General features: G+C 38.7%; 1 protein-coding gene across 1 annotated transcript in view; it reads left to right on the top strand.

The window, feature by feature from the left end:
- Positions 1-12,683, top strand: part of LOC139738892 (S-acyl fatty acid synthase thioesterase, medium chain-like) — a 42,968-nt gene extending 30,285 nt beyond the window's left edge. Inside the window, exons 4-7 of the mRNA XM_071649522.1 lie at positions 1,753-1,852; positions 7,625-7,797; positions 8,888-8,970; positions 11,395-12,683. Of these exons, the coding sequence (XP_071505623.1) occupies positions 1,753-1,852; positions 7,625-7,797; positions 8,888-8,970; positions 11,395-11,528 (490 nt within the window). The 3' untranslated portion in view covers positions 11,529-12,683. The remainder of the gene's footprint in view (positions 1-1,752; positions 1,853-7,624; positions 7,798-8,887; positions 8,971-11,394) is intronic.
- Positions 12,684-13,477: the final 794 nt, after the last annotated feature.

Genomic DNA, 13,477 nt, shown 5'->3' with positions numbered 1-13,477 from the left:
AAGTATGAATATATATTGAAATCGATTTATATTTTCGATATATTGCGAAACACATACGTGACATCACAAACTCTAACCGTCTTCTCATCCAGCAATGGCTGCATAGAAACTTGAAGATAAAAACCGAACAAATCATAACTTTTGAACGGACTGTCCGATTTTCCTCAAACTTTCATCTTATTTGGTTGACTTGTCCTTTAAGATCAAAGTCTCGGAAGGATCACTGTGGCATAACGGATATGGCCCTGGAGCTTTTCTAGCTGAAGATCATGAGTTTGAGTTCAGCCCGATGCGTATAGACCCTTTAACAAGGTGGTGTTTTTCCCTTCTTTATCCCAGACGCGCAAAATGTGTGTACCTGGCAGTATTGATGTATTGATCGATATGGAATCGGTTTCGTCTGAAATCATATGATAACCGAGTACAAACACGTGATAGTTTAGGGATTTTGCACTGCTTTATAGCCGACGACGAGGCAGCCGGAGGGGGCTCTCACAAATTGATGCTAGCACGGAAGAGATTGTAATGCATGGGTAAATGTTCACCACATACAGCGGTGTCTATAGTAACAGTCAAAACAATGTGACCACATTGTTGCTTCTTCGGAGATCTCATGACATAATAGATTATTAGCTGGAGGAAGAGGGTGGATGAGGCAATGCACTGTCGACAGGACAGCTACTAGTATCCTGTGTATGTCTTGAAATGTTGCTCTTTGTTAAACTGACAATGAGAGTGAGCGAATCTAGTCGACCGACGGAGGAGAGGTGTGGGTGTTTGTAAACTGATGGGGGGGGGGACACGTCGTTCTTTAATACGTGCATGGAAATCTGATTAGAGATTTATGTGATATCTGCTTTGTAAACTCCTTAATCGAGATATAACCTAAATTTAGAGGCAACGGGTTAACATTAGTAGAAGTCCCTGAGAGATTCCCATTCTCAGAGGGCAAACGGCATCGGCGAGTGTCGGGGAAAGTATTTTAACTTCTAAGGATTCCTTTTGCAACCTCTTGCCTCACGTTTCATCGAGGCCTGTCCAATGCAGCAAAAGCTATATAGGATAGGGATTATCTGGATGTGTGCCAGAATAGACATGAAGAAAGACTCTCTTGATTTCCCCTTATATATTGTAAACTCCTTTCCTGCGATTTTCCGACATTTCCGTAGACTACGTGCATGCAGGAATCACCGAATTCTCTTTAATAGGCAAATGAGTGTCATAATGATACAAGAAGAGAAGTAGTCATACATTTCTGTAATCATGATTTGAAAAATTCATACAGGGTTGAATCATCTGTATTTTAATAGCCTGTAGGGAAATATAATCTATAGTATCGGGATGAAAACACTCATGAATCAATCGTTGACTATTGCATGAATTTTTGTTTGTTTGTTTGCAGCACCACAATCCTTGAACACTATCCCCACAAATATCCAATCAGCGATTAACACAGATTGATTTTTTTAAAAATGTTGAAAACCTATCTGTTCCAAAAGTAAGACATCATTATAGCTCTTATCTAATTCCACTGCTAGTGATCTGACAAGTGTATAAGGTCATTGTTTATTTGTTTTGTTTTGTTTTGTTTCGTAGCCTAAATATTGTTGATTTCGTGTATTTTGATAGAACTGTTGAAGAGCTTTGAGTCTGTGTAGAAAAAGCACTATATAGATATTGGCTATTATTATCATTATCAGTATTATTAGCTGTTTGTATGTTTGTTTGTTGTTGTTGTTGTTGTTTTTTTAGTTTAGGCGCCCTCCTCTGCTACGAGGTGGCGCGGAGTCTCGTCCGAAATCACAACATGCAACCTGAGCACCTGTTTGCGTCGGGAGCGTTAGGTCCACACGTGAGTGTTATATGTTCTCCTTTCGTGTTTTGGGTCCGCTTAACCACTTCCGTGCCAGGGGCTTTGGACCATCCGTGCAATATGCTCAGGGAAGGGGGTGGTTCTGTGCTAATCAGCACTCGAGGCACACGAAGGGTTAACTCTCTTGTGATTGACACTTAAAGATACCAGTGCCAGGTAAAAATGTCGGAGGCGACGATGTCACAGACAAGAATGCCAGACCTAAAAATGTCAGCTTATGTATAATTAGCGGTAAAAATGTCAGGAAGAATATCTTTGGTAATGTCTTAGTATTAAGAGTGTCAGAGATTTTTTTAATGGAAATTAAACACAGATATTGAATCTGTCCAAGGATGTCATCAAATGCTGGTATTTTCACCTCTGACATATTAGCTCTAATATCTAAGACCATCTGAAGAGTAATCACCCCGCATCCCCGCACTCCATACCACCACCATCACCACCACCATGGTAACCATGGTTTCTGGTATATGGGGACTGTAACAAAAAAAAAAACCCGCACTGTACTTCTTAATATCGACACACTTCCCGGGGAATGAGAGATTATCTTCTCATTCAGACACACGCATTTCCCTTCACGAAGCCTTATATGCATCATGATAAATGTGCATGCATTTTGATACACTTGCACCCCCACCCCCACCCCCCACCCCCCCCCCAAAAAAAAATACAAAGCAAGCACAGACATTGATCTCGTCGGTGCAATAACGTGGTTTCGACGCTAACCACTCCGTACGAGCAATGCACGCGTCTAAAACAATGTACCTATGATACTAAGATCCATCTATGTCATCTGTCCGGACACTCGCTTATCGGATTATTAATTTCTCCGCACTCACTTCCTCAAATGGTCTTCCCCACATAGCTCTCGTACAATGTGACAATAGCGGCGAAATAGATTCCTTCCCCACCCCCTTGTTTTCTTTTCTGTGATGCAAGACATGTAAGAAAGGCAATGATGATGATTTGAAACCCACAAAGTATCCATGGGAATTGCTATGTGATCATTTTGATTTAGTCAGTGTAGTTACGACTTTGTGTATTTCTCCAGTGAGATAACTTCGGTACAATATATTCGTTCTATTAGAGGAGGCGCTATTGTGGTTAGATTTCTTCTTCTTCTTCTTCTTTTTTCTATCTAACAAAAACAAACAAACAAACAAACAAACACGATAGTGACATCAACACGTATCTGCTATGTCAGACTCAATTGATCTTTTCAGTATCGGGGTCACGAGACATGACCTATAAAGTTTGACCTATCAATGTATACAGACTGCATCATTTCACCTGACGAGTGGAGCAAAACTTCAAGTACAGTAGTAATAAAGCGCATGCACAGATGGTCCAGGACTCGACATTATCCGCGTGGCCCAGTGGCCCGAGCCCTCCCCCCCCCCCCCCGAAACAACAACAACAACAAACAAACAAACAAACAAACAAACAAATTGGTGTCGGGTCACCAAAGTTCCGAAAAGGCTATCTTTTGGTGGTCCGATCGGGCGCCTAAAATTCAAAATTGATTTTTACGTTTCCTTCGATATAGGGTCACTGCGTTTCTTTCTCGGACCACCAAAATTTGAAATTCAAAGATTTTAGTAGTCTGAATGGGCCACCAACGAAAACAAAAAGCACACCAACGTCTGTCATAACAATTGAAGAGTTTTATTGCAAAATGGGCTAGGCGTCATTCAATAAAAACATTCCAAAGTAAGTCCACCATCAGATATAGCAAAATATAAACCTTTCTCGTAATACCTAACTTGCAACATAACAAGGAATTTTGTAGACGTTATGATTAAAATATATATCCTTTATTTTCTTATTATTTTCTTTGCTTTTTAGCAGCTTTATTCACAAATATCTCAACTTAACAAGAATGGAGTTAGCTCGTTCTGCAATAAAACTCTTCAATTGCAAAGTGTACTTGTACTGTCATTGTTATACAAAATGTTTTCAGATAATTATTGAAAGGAGCGGCTCAAAACGGGTCGTTGTGTCGATATTGTATACTGTGTAAGGAATTGCAATGTGTCGATAAGAAGGGGAAATGAAAATAAATACGATTTGCTGGCACGCAAAAAAAAAAAAAAAAAGTTAGTGTCGAACCCTGTTGATAGCAACACAATGTCGTTGAAAACCTACCCATGTCTACAAATACTCACAAGACACAAAACACATCGGGTGAAAACCCATAAACACACACACACACACACACACACACACACACACACACACACACACACACCTATAGAATCCGGGTTTTGTCCGTCAATTGTACGGGTTGCTCACATTACTGCTAGTATCAAGTGCTTTCGCTACATCAATTAAAGACATGTATAGTTTTGGTTGAGATGGCGTATTTATATTTTAAATTTTAGATAATTAGAAATCATTTATGAAATATCAGAGAGAATACAACTGTAAAAGGAATTTAAAATTTAGTAGTGAAAATCGGTTTTAAAATGGCTGAGATAATTAAAAAAAGTAAAGCAAAGTGGTCCTGATAAAAGGTCCCACCTTTTATCGGACCTCTCTGTTTTTTATTATTTCAGCTATTTCAAAACCAATTTTCATCAAAACTTCTTGAGTTTCTTTTGAAATTGTTGGAAAGAGGTTTTTCACTATCTCATCGAAAAGTTGGAAACCTGAAGCCCCATTTCAACCAAAACTGTACCATCCCTTTAATATCACACGGTGAATAATAGAAAGGAAGTCGTTCTCCGCATCGAAAGCGTCTGTACAAGAGCATTGTCCTTTCGCGTACTTTCCAGACAATGTTGGAAGTGCTTCCTTGTTAATACTGAACTCTTTATCATCATTAAAGCGTAAACAAATCAACGCAATTCGCTACCTTTTTCCAAGAAATCACGATAGGCCATCAGGCCAAGAGCATTCAGTCAAAGTAGGCTTGAACCTGGATAAACATGTTATATGCTTGGTAACGAGCTGATTTTTTTTTTTTCAGGATAAGTCCAGGAATATGTCTAAACTAAAATAACATACTGAAAGTCCTCATTTATCCTCCTTGGGCGTTTTTGCGATCCAAGAATGCGTCCAAAATGGCCGCCATTTTCCTGTTTTCCCCATAACTTTGCAAGTATTATAGGTATCACCAATATACACTTTTAATGTCTCCACACACACACACACGCGCGCGCGCGCACACACACACACATACACACACACACACACACACATTATACATAATGGTTGCTCCGTGGATATTATCGCTCCATGGACATTTACTTCGCCCAAATTTGCTCCGCTGACAATTGCTCCGTCGAAAATCGCTCCGCCGACATTTTCTTCAAAGATACGGCATATGCTCCACTATATGATTTTTACATTTTTTGATATACCATCATTTTACAATCAATTCAATAGTTTATTTATTTCCATCATCACAAAGAAAAGAAAAGAAAAAGTTGACATAATCCAAAGTGATACAATTTTTTTTTCATTTCTCTTACACTCGTCTGATAAAGGATTTTTTCAATACAATATAAAGTATATTATACACGAATGATGTCGTAAAAAAGAAACAATGCACTTTGTCATGGCAACAAAAATAGTAAATAATCACAATGATGGAAAACAGTGTTCCACTAAAAAAGCCACGCTTGTAAAACGTGGAACACTGGAACAAAACAACAACAGCACCAATTTGTTATACCAATAAGACATATTCATTTTAAATTCTTCTATATACTATTGTACATTTTACTCATTGATATAATGATGTTGATACTATGAACAATACTTTCTAGGATTTTAGGATGCAAACGTATAAACTATATAACATATCACATTTGTGGCACAGACACTATGGGGCCAGGTGTGCCAGGAAAATTGAACGGAAAGGAAGATATGCAATCGGCCACAAAAAACATAACGACGACAACAACAACAATAACACAATACACAGAAATAACAGAATTTGAGGAAATGCACTCAGACAGATACTGGACAACGAAGAACGAGGAAAAAGGAGCAGGGAAGAATAGAGAAGGAAAAGGAGAGGGATGGAAAAGGTCTGTGGACACACTACAAAATCTCAAGGAAAAGTGAAACATGACGGGTTTTTTCATTGAACAGAATTAACTGGTATATTTAGAAAACAAATATTTTTTGAGTTTATACTTAAATGTAATTGACTTCACAGATTCTTTTAGATCATTATCTAAGCTATTCCAAAATCTGGGTCCGGTATAAACAAATGTATTTTGAGTGTGTACAGTTCTAACTAAGGGAAGATGAAATTCTTTAGATTGTCTAGTGGGATAATTATGTACAATTACTATCAATGAAATATTCCAATAAATCGATGGTTAATGGCTAGATCATACCCAATATCATCTCTTTCAAAGCATTGGCTAAAGAAAGAAATAATAAGTGTGCAAAATAATTTCTGAATGATATATAGATGTTGCCAGCTCGAGAATCATAGTTTCATACTGAAATCATTGAAAGTGGACATTATTGTATCAATGTAGGTCCTCCTTTATGATTCAATCGTAAGAGAGTCGGTAGAGCACTTGACGGCGGTGCATATGTCGTATCTATGAAAAAAAAAATGTCGGCGGAGCAATCGTCGGCGGATCAGTTAATGTCTATATACCTATATTCGAAGCAAATGTCGGCGGAGCAATTGCCGGCGGAGAAAAGGTGTCGCAGAGCATTTGTGTGTGTGTGTGTGTGTGTGTGTGTGTGTGTGTGTGTGTGTGTGTGTGTGTGTGTGTGTACGTTTGTGTGTGTGTTTCGATAGACGAGGAATCCTACAAAAAATAGTTATTCAGAGATTAACTGAAACACAAAAGTACCAATATTACTTGGACTCTTCCAGAAATCCAAATGGCGTCCAAAATGGTCACAATTTCTTGTTTTCTGAAAAGTTTGCAAGTTGATAAACGTTTGCATACCTAGAAGATACGGTTAATAGCAATGGTTTAGTGATCCCATAACTCTGTTAGCCTTGTCGCATCCTGTGTTCAGGTGTGTCTATCAGGTGTATATGTTTCCCCTATAACGTCACTCATTAGTTTACTCGTTTCGTATAATACTCATCATTTTCCCCCTCTGATTATAGCATGTACGTACTGAAGTACTTGTTTCACTCGTGTGTCTGTGACGTCATCCACGATACAACGCATTCTCATGTATGCTTTTGTCTGACGTCGTTTTGTCATCACAATAATGATGTAAACTATACAGTGAGTCATAGAAAGTCGTTTTTGTTTTGTTCTTTTTAACTGAAGGTGGTTATACTTTGGTTAGTTGAATTTGTGTGAACTTGTCAATGAATAGAAGGTCGGAAAATGTCTATTTCAGCTGCAGGCATCGAGGAAACCTGGGCAAAAGAAAAAAAAAAGTTGAGCATTTTTCAGAAGTTCTATCTGGTATGAATATAGATGTCATTATAACACGTTGATAGCGGAAATTGGTTATTTGTTTATCTCCTTTGCCTATTCTTATCAGCAAATTTTCTTGACAAATCTTTGTTCTAAGTGTCTGTATGACTAGTGATTCTGAGATGGGTAAGTCTACTTTGCTGTGGACCTAAATATTCTTGTAATGCTGTTATAAAAGTTTATGATGTATTTGTTTTGTAGGTACATATGACTTTGTAGTGGAAAAAAAGCAAACATTCTATATCAAATATTTTTCGTGAAACAAAGCGAGGTAGTACAGCATAAGCCATTTAAAGCTGCTTTTGGCATGCTCTTTTTTTTCTTCCTGTTTTCCCAAAAGTCGCCTCTAAGACAAAAGCACCGCAAGGGATGGGCTAAAATGAGCGAGGCGCAATTCTTGGACAACCTACGGAAGCTGGGCGGCACTCCGCCCGAAGTCATGGCGAACGAGGGACTAATGAAGCTCTTCTTGCCCTGCATAAGGTCGGAGTTTAAAATCGTTGAGGAATACGAGTAAGTCAGCAGAACCACAAATGATTTTGATAAATGAATACTCATCTTGAAGTACAGATCACTATCTTTGGGTCTTTTTTTTTCTTTTTTTGGTCATGCACAATATACGTAAATAACACTTTTTAATTTTGTAATCCAAGTCGTTAGGTCAGTGTTTAACCAAAGTTTTTTATATTTTTTTATATATTTTTAACATGCAGGTCATGTCTTGTGTCCGAGAGAAAAGAAGCTATACTGAGAGAGAGAGAGAGAGAGAGAGAGAGAGAGAGAGGGAGAGAGAGAATGGTGTGTGTGTGTTACAGTGCAGTACAATTCAATATACAATATAATCAATGTTTAATAAACTCTTCTGATGAAGTTCAGAGCGCTCACAAAATTACAGAAACGGAACATTATTCTATAAAGACAATGCAGAATGATAAGCGAAAACATTTTGAATAACCTTCAAACCATCATTAAATTTGGATTCTTCCTCTTCTCCCTTTCCTCCTCTTCATCCTCCTCCTCCTCTTCCTCCTTCTCTTTATCCTCTCCTCTTCATCCTCCTCTTCTTCCTCCTCCTCTTCTTCCTCCTCCTCTTCCTCCTCCTTTTCTTCCTCCTCCTCTTCCTCCTCCTCTTCTTCCTCCTCCTCTTCCTCCTCCTCTTCTTCCTCCTCTTTATCCTCTCCTCTTCCTCCTCCTCCTCCTCCCCTTCCTCCTCCTCCCCTTCCTCCTCCTCTTCTCCCTTTCCTCCTTTTCATCCTTCTCCTTTCTCCTCCTCTTTATCCTCTCTTCTTCCTCCTCCTCCTCCTCTTCCTCCTCCTCTTCTTCCTCCTCCTCTTCCTCCTCCTTTTCTTCCTCCTCCTCTTCCTCCTCCTCTTCTTCCTCCTCTTTATCCTCTCCTCTTCCTCCTCCTCCTCCTCCCCTTCCTCCTCCTCTTCTCCCTTTCCTCCTTTTCATCCTTCTCCTTTCTCCTCCTCTTTATCCTCTTCTCTTCCTCCTCCTCCTCCTCTCCCTCCTCCTCTTCCTCTCCTTCCTTCTCCTCTTCCTCCTCCTCTTCTTCCTCCTCCTCTTCCTCCTCCTCCTCTTCCTCTTCTTCTCCGTCGTACAGTGATCCACCACCAGCAAAACCATACCTGTCATGCCCGCTAACGTTTTTCCATGGAACTGAGGACTTTGCAGTGCCTCAAGATGGTATGTTATCTCGCATTCTTCTATCTTTGATTGTATGATTAACTAAATGCATCGTGTATGATGTCATCCGAAAACATCACCACACTCCCAGATATTCAGGTCGTTTTTTGAAATGATAAGCTGCTTCTAAAGCAATCTCACTTAAAACAGAAGTTGGGGGATTGTGCCTTCAGTTGTGCTGCTCCAAAACTTTGGAATGAATTACCTGAGACAATGAGGAAGGCCCCATCACTTACTGTCTTCATATCTTTGTTGAAGACTTACCATTTTTCAGAAGCCGTTGATCATTGATAATTCGTTATTTATCTTTTGTGTGTCTAATCAGTAACAATGTTAGGAGCCCTGTTACATCACAGCGCAGTAGAGTATATTTATATAGTAGCTTCGCTGCACAAATTTGTCTGATTATTAGATTATCATTATACTATACTCATCAAAATCCCAAGTCTAACGCTATATATTAAAACTGTGAAAAACACTTCGAGTGTTGCGTTTAATAACTTAATAATGGGATGGTTTATAGTGTTGATTGAGATGAGGATTTAGCATTTAACTTTTGGCAAGATACCTAGAAACTACTATATGAAATGTTAAAGAGCAAACAATTTCTTCGAGGAATTCAAATCTCATTTAATGAAAATCGGTTTTGAAATAGCTGAAATGTCAAAAAAAAAAAGTAAAACAAAGCGATTCTAATAAAAGGTGGGTCCAACCTTTTATTAGGATCATTTTTGTTGGATATCTCTGCTATTTTAAAACTATTTTTTATCAAATAAACTTTGAATTAGTCCTAGAACTACAAGCTCTTTCATATTTCATAAGAGGTTTTTCAATATCTCACGAAAAACAAGGAAAAGTAGAAATTACGCGGTGCGTAAAATATGTCCCCGCCGGAAGTAGCATTTAGTAGCAAAATGTACAATATCGGTAAAAAATCAAGGTCAAAGGTCAAAGAAGTCAAAGGTCAAAATTCTGTGTAGAAGTTTTGAAGCCCTCACCTAGTGCCATCACAAAAAGCAAACGGAATCGAAAGCGGGTTAGAAATGGCGAAGGAGTAGCATTTTGTAGCCAATGTACAATATAGGTCAAAAATCAAGGTCAAAGGTCAAAGAAGTCAAAGGTCAAAATTCTGTGTAGAAGTGTTAGCCCTCACCTAGTGCCATCACATAAAGAAAACGGAAATGAAATTGGGTTAGAAATGGCAAAGGAGTAGCATTTTGTAGCAAAATGTACAATGCAGGTCAAAAATCAAGGTCAAAGGTCAAAGAAGTCAAAGGTCAAAATTCTGTGTAGAAGTTTTGAAGCCCTCACCTAGTGCCATCACATAAAGCAAACGGAATCGAAATCGGGTTAGAAATGGCGAAGGAGTAGCATTTTGTAGCAAAATGTACAATATAGGTCAAAAAATCAAGGTCAAAGGTCAAAGAAGTCAAAGGTCAAAATTCTGTGTAGAAGTTTTGAAGCCCTCACCTAGTGCCATCACATAAAGCAAACGGAATCGAAATCGGGTTAGAAATGGCGAAGGAGTAGCATTTTGTAGCCAATGTACAATATAGGTCAAAATCAAGGTCAAAGGTCAAAGAAGTCAAAGGTCAAAATTCTGTGTAGAAGTTTTGAAGCCCTCACCTAGTGCCATCACATAAAGCAAACGGAATCGAAATCGGGTTAGAAATGGCGAAGGAGTAGCATTTTGTAGCCAATGTACAATATAGGTCAAAAATCAAGGTCAAAGGTCAAAGAAGTCAAAGGTCAAAATTCTGTGTAGAAGTTTTGAAGCCCTCACCTAGTGCCATCACATAAAGCAAACGGAATTGAAATCGGGTTAGAAATGGCGAAGGAGTAGTATTTTGAAGCAAAATGTACAATATAGGTCAAAGGTCAAGGTCAAAGGTCACAACTGAAATTCTGTGTAGAAGTTTCAAAGCTCCCATGTAGTGCTATCATATAAAGCAAACAGAATCAAAATTGGCTCATAAATGACAGAGAAGTAGCAAATTGAACATTTTGATCACACACGGACGCACAGACAGACAGACGGACGGACAGACAGACGGACGGACGGACACACGGACACACACACGTACGGAGCCCGTTTCATAGTCCCCTGCTCGAACTCGTTCGGCAGGGACAAAAAAAGTTGGAAACCTGAAGCCCCATCTCAAGCGGAACTATACCATCCCTTTAATTGCTCTGATACTCCCACTACAGGCCCTACTCATTTAAATGGTGTAATCCTCACACAGTTTCAAAAGGATTTCAGTGCATGAGATAAGTACCGATTTACAGCAACCTATACTTATACTGATGTAATTTGTTTTGCATTTTATTGAAAGCAATAATATACGGGGTGTGGGGAATGTAACCACCTCTCTTTTTTTAATAGATTTGATAAAAGTTGTTTTATTTTCTGTAACAATTTTCCAGAGTGGGTTGCAGTTACGACGAGCAAGTCCTTCCACTCCGAGCTTCTACCGGGAGGACACTTCTACCTTATGCAGGATGAAAACACTCGCCGCATCTGTGCTCGAATAGCTGACATCCTTCCCAAGAAGCAATGAAGAACTTCCGGGGTTACGTCGTCGCTGATGCCCAAGCAAGGATTAGCGATGGCGCAATTGATTGTTGAACTGCATTACAATCGATCGCCCATTGTCCGTTGGAGATCGATACATTTCATTTTTCTTTGTTTTAGTTTTAATTTCATAACACGTCTCTATTCGAAAGTCATCGATGGAAAGCTTAGCACCTTATCGAGCAAACCCGACAATATTCAACTTATGACTTACTAAATTCCGTAAACCCAGTAATCCGGCTGGACTTATCGGTTTGTTAGGTTCTTGTATCCCTGAGGGTGACACGACATTTGCTCCTGCGACAACTGATCCAGTTATATTTTCTCCAAGGACTTAGGTTTAGGGTTATATGATAGAGTTTTAGTTTTAGTTTGATGTGAGGACTAGGATTAGGAGTAGGGTTATCACGGATTAGGATTAGGAGTAGGGTTATGTTTTTGGGTAGAATTTATGTTTGGCTTAGCGTGCAAATATTTCATGGGAGCTAGTTTCGCAGGAGCAAATGTCATGGAACCATCCTAGAGAAGACCTTGCCTCTTTATTGTTGAGTAATCAATCGAGCTGACCCGATAGCATTCAACTCATGACTGATTAAATTCCGTACATGAAAACCAGCGGGATGGTTGAGATGCCCTGAGATGAAAACCTTGCCTATTTATGGTGATAATGATTTGATCAACAGACAAACTGGGCTGTAAGAATTAAGTTCTTGCAAGCTTTCCATTAGGCCTTGTGTAGTCCTTGTCTGCTGTTCACAGCAGACATGGGGGGGGGGGGTCAGATGAGGTAAATTAAGTTATCCACGTGGATACAAGCCTTGCTTTGAAACGGATTATATTTCTCTGTTATTTTATTCTAATATCATATGACTGCTAAACAACTTTTGCTATATCGATTTCATCTATTACATTGTAAAAGATTATATGATACGAAAGTTTTGTTTTGCTACAGTTTTATATGTTGCTTATAAGTTATAAGAACGATGTTGCATATATCATTTTGTTGATTGGCAAAACATAAATCAGTGGTTGACTTGAAAAAAAAAAGGACACTGGCAAATAGGTCAAAATATATATTTTGTTTTCATAGATAATTATACGCATACCTTTAACAGAAAAAAAGAGACTATCGCCAAGAAAGTTTATCCAGGCTTGCCCATCATAAATGTAAATTGGGTTTAAAAAAAATTGCGATGTGTTAAGTGGGAACATAATGAATCATTAGTATATTAATAAATCAAACTTCTTCTTTTTTGTTGATGTAACAAGCTGTCGACTTTTCTACAATAATGGTCGATTCTTCACATAATTTATATGAAATGATTTTATTCATATCGTCAGATAAATATTTTCTCAGAATTACTCTGACAGACTGCTGGGTCTTATTGTATGCAATAATGTGTTAGTACAATCACCTATCGTGCGTGGTATATTTGGCTTGTCAAAACCACAACGTCGAATAGCTTGACCAGTTCGGTTCTCAAGATAACACCACAGTCATATTACTGTAAAGGGAAATGCTTACCATGAGAAAATATGAATGGCGTTTTAGTGTCTGTGTGGGCGAGCTGCTTTCGACTGTGAATACCCACTGAACCATTGTTGTACTCGAAACAGAAAAATGTTTGCCGCCGGAAAATAAAACTGTCATTAGTGCTTGCACTTCCGGTTGTACTATATAAATTGAACTGTGTCATTAAAAGTAACCGCATGTTTCTCTGATACAAAATTAGCAAACATTTTGTATGCGAATTTGATTTAATTCTATGGCTGAAGTTGAACGCATTTCATTGCAAATTGAAGGTGGTCAGAAAGTATGGCAGAATGATTTCAGTCGAAAGCAGCTAAAATCATGTATTCTAATACACGTATTCACATCATGGGTGTCATGTCAGTGAACTCCGTTATTGTTTCACTGCGATGCTGGCTGTAGTT

This window comes from Diadema antillarum, unplaced genomic scaffold (assembly GCF_040938485.1).
Source record: "Diadema antillarum isolate AM-2024a unplaced genomic scaffold, OU_Dant_1.0 seq00000772_RagTag, whole genome shotgun sequence".
Classification (NCBI taxonomy): Eukaryota; Metazoa; Echinodermata; class Echinoidea; order Diadematoida; family Diadematidae; genus Diadema; species Diadema antillarum.
The sequence above is the reverse complement of the archived record's forward strand: the minus strand, read 5'-3'. Positions and strand labels throughout refer to the sequence as shown.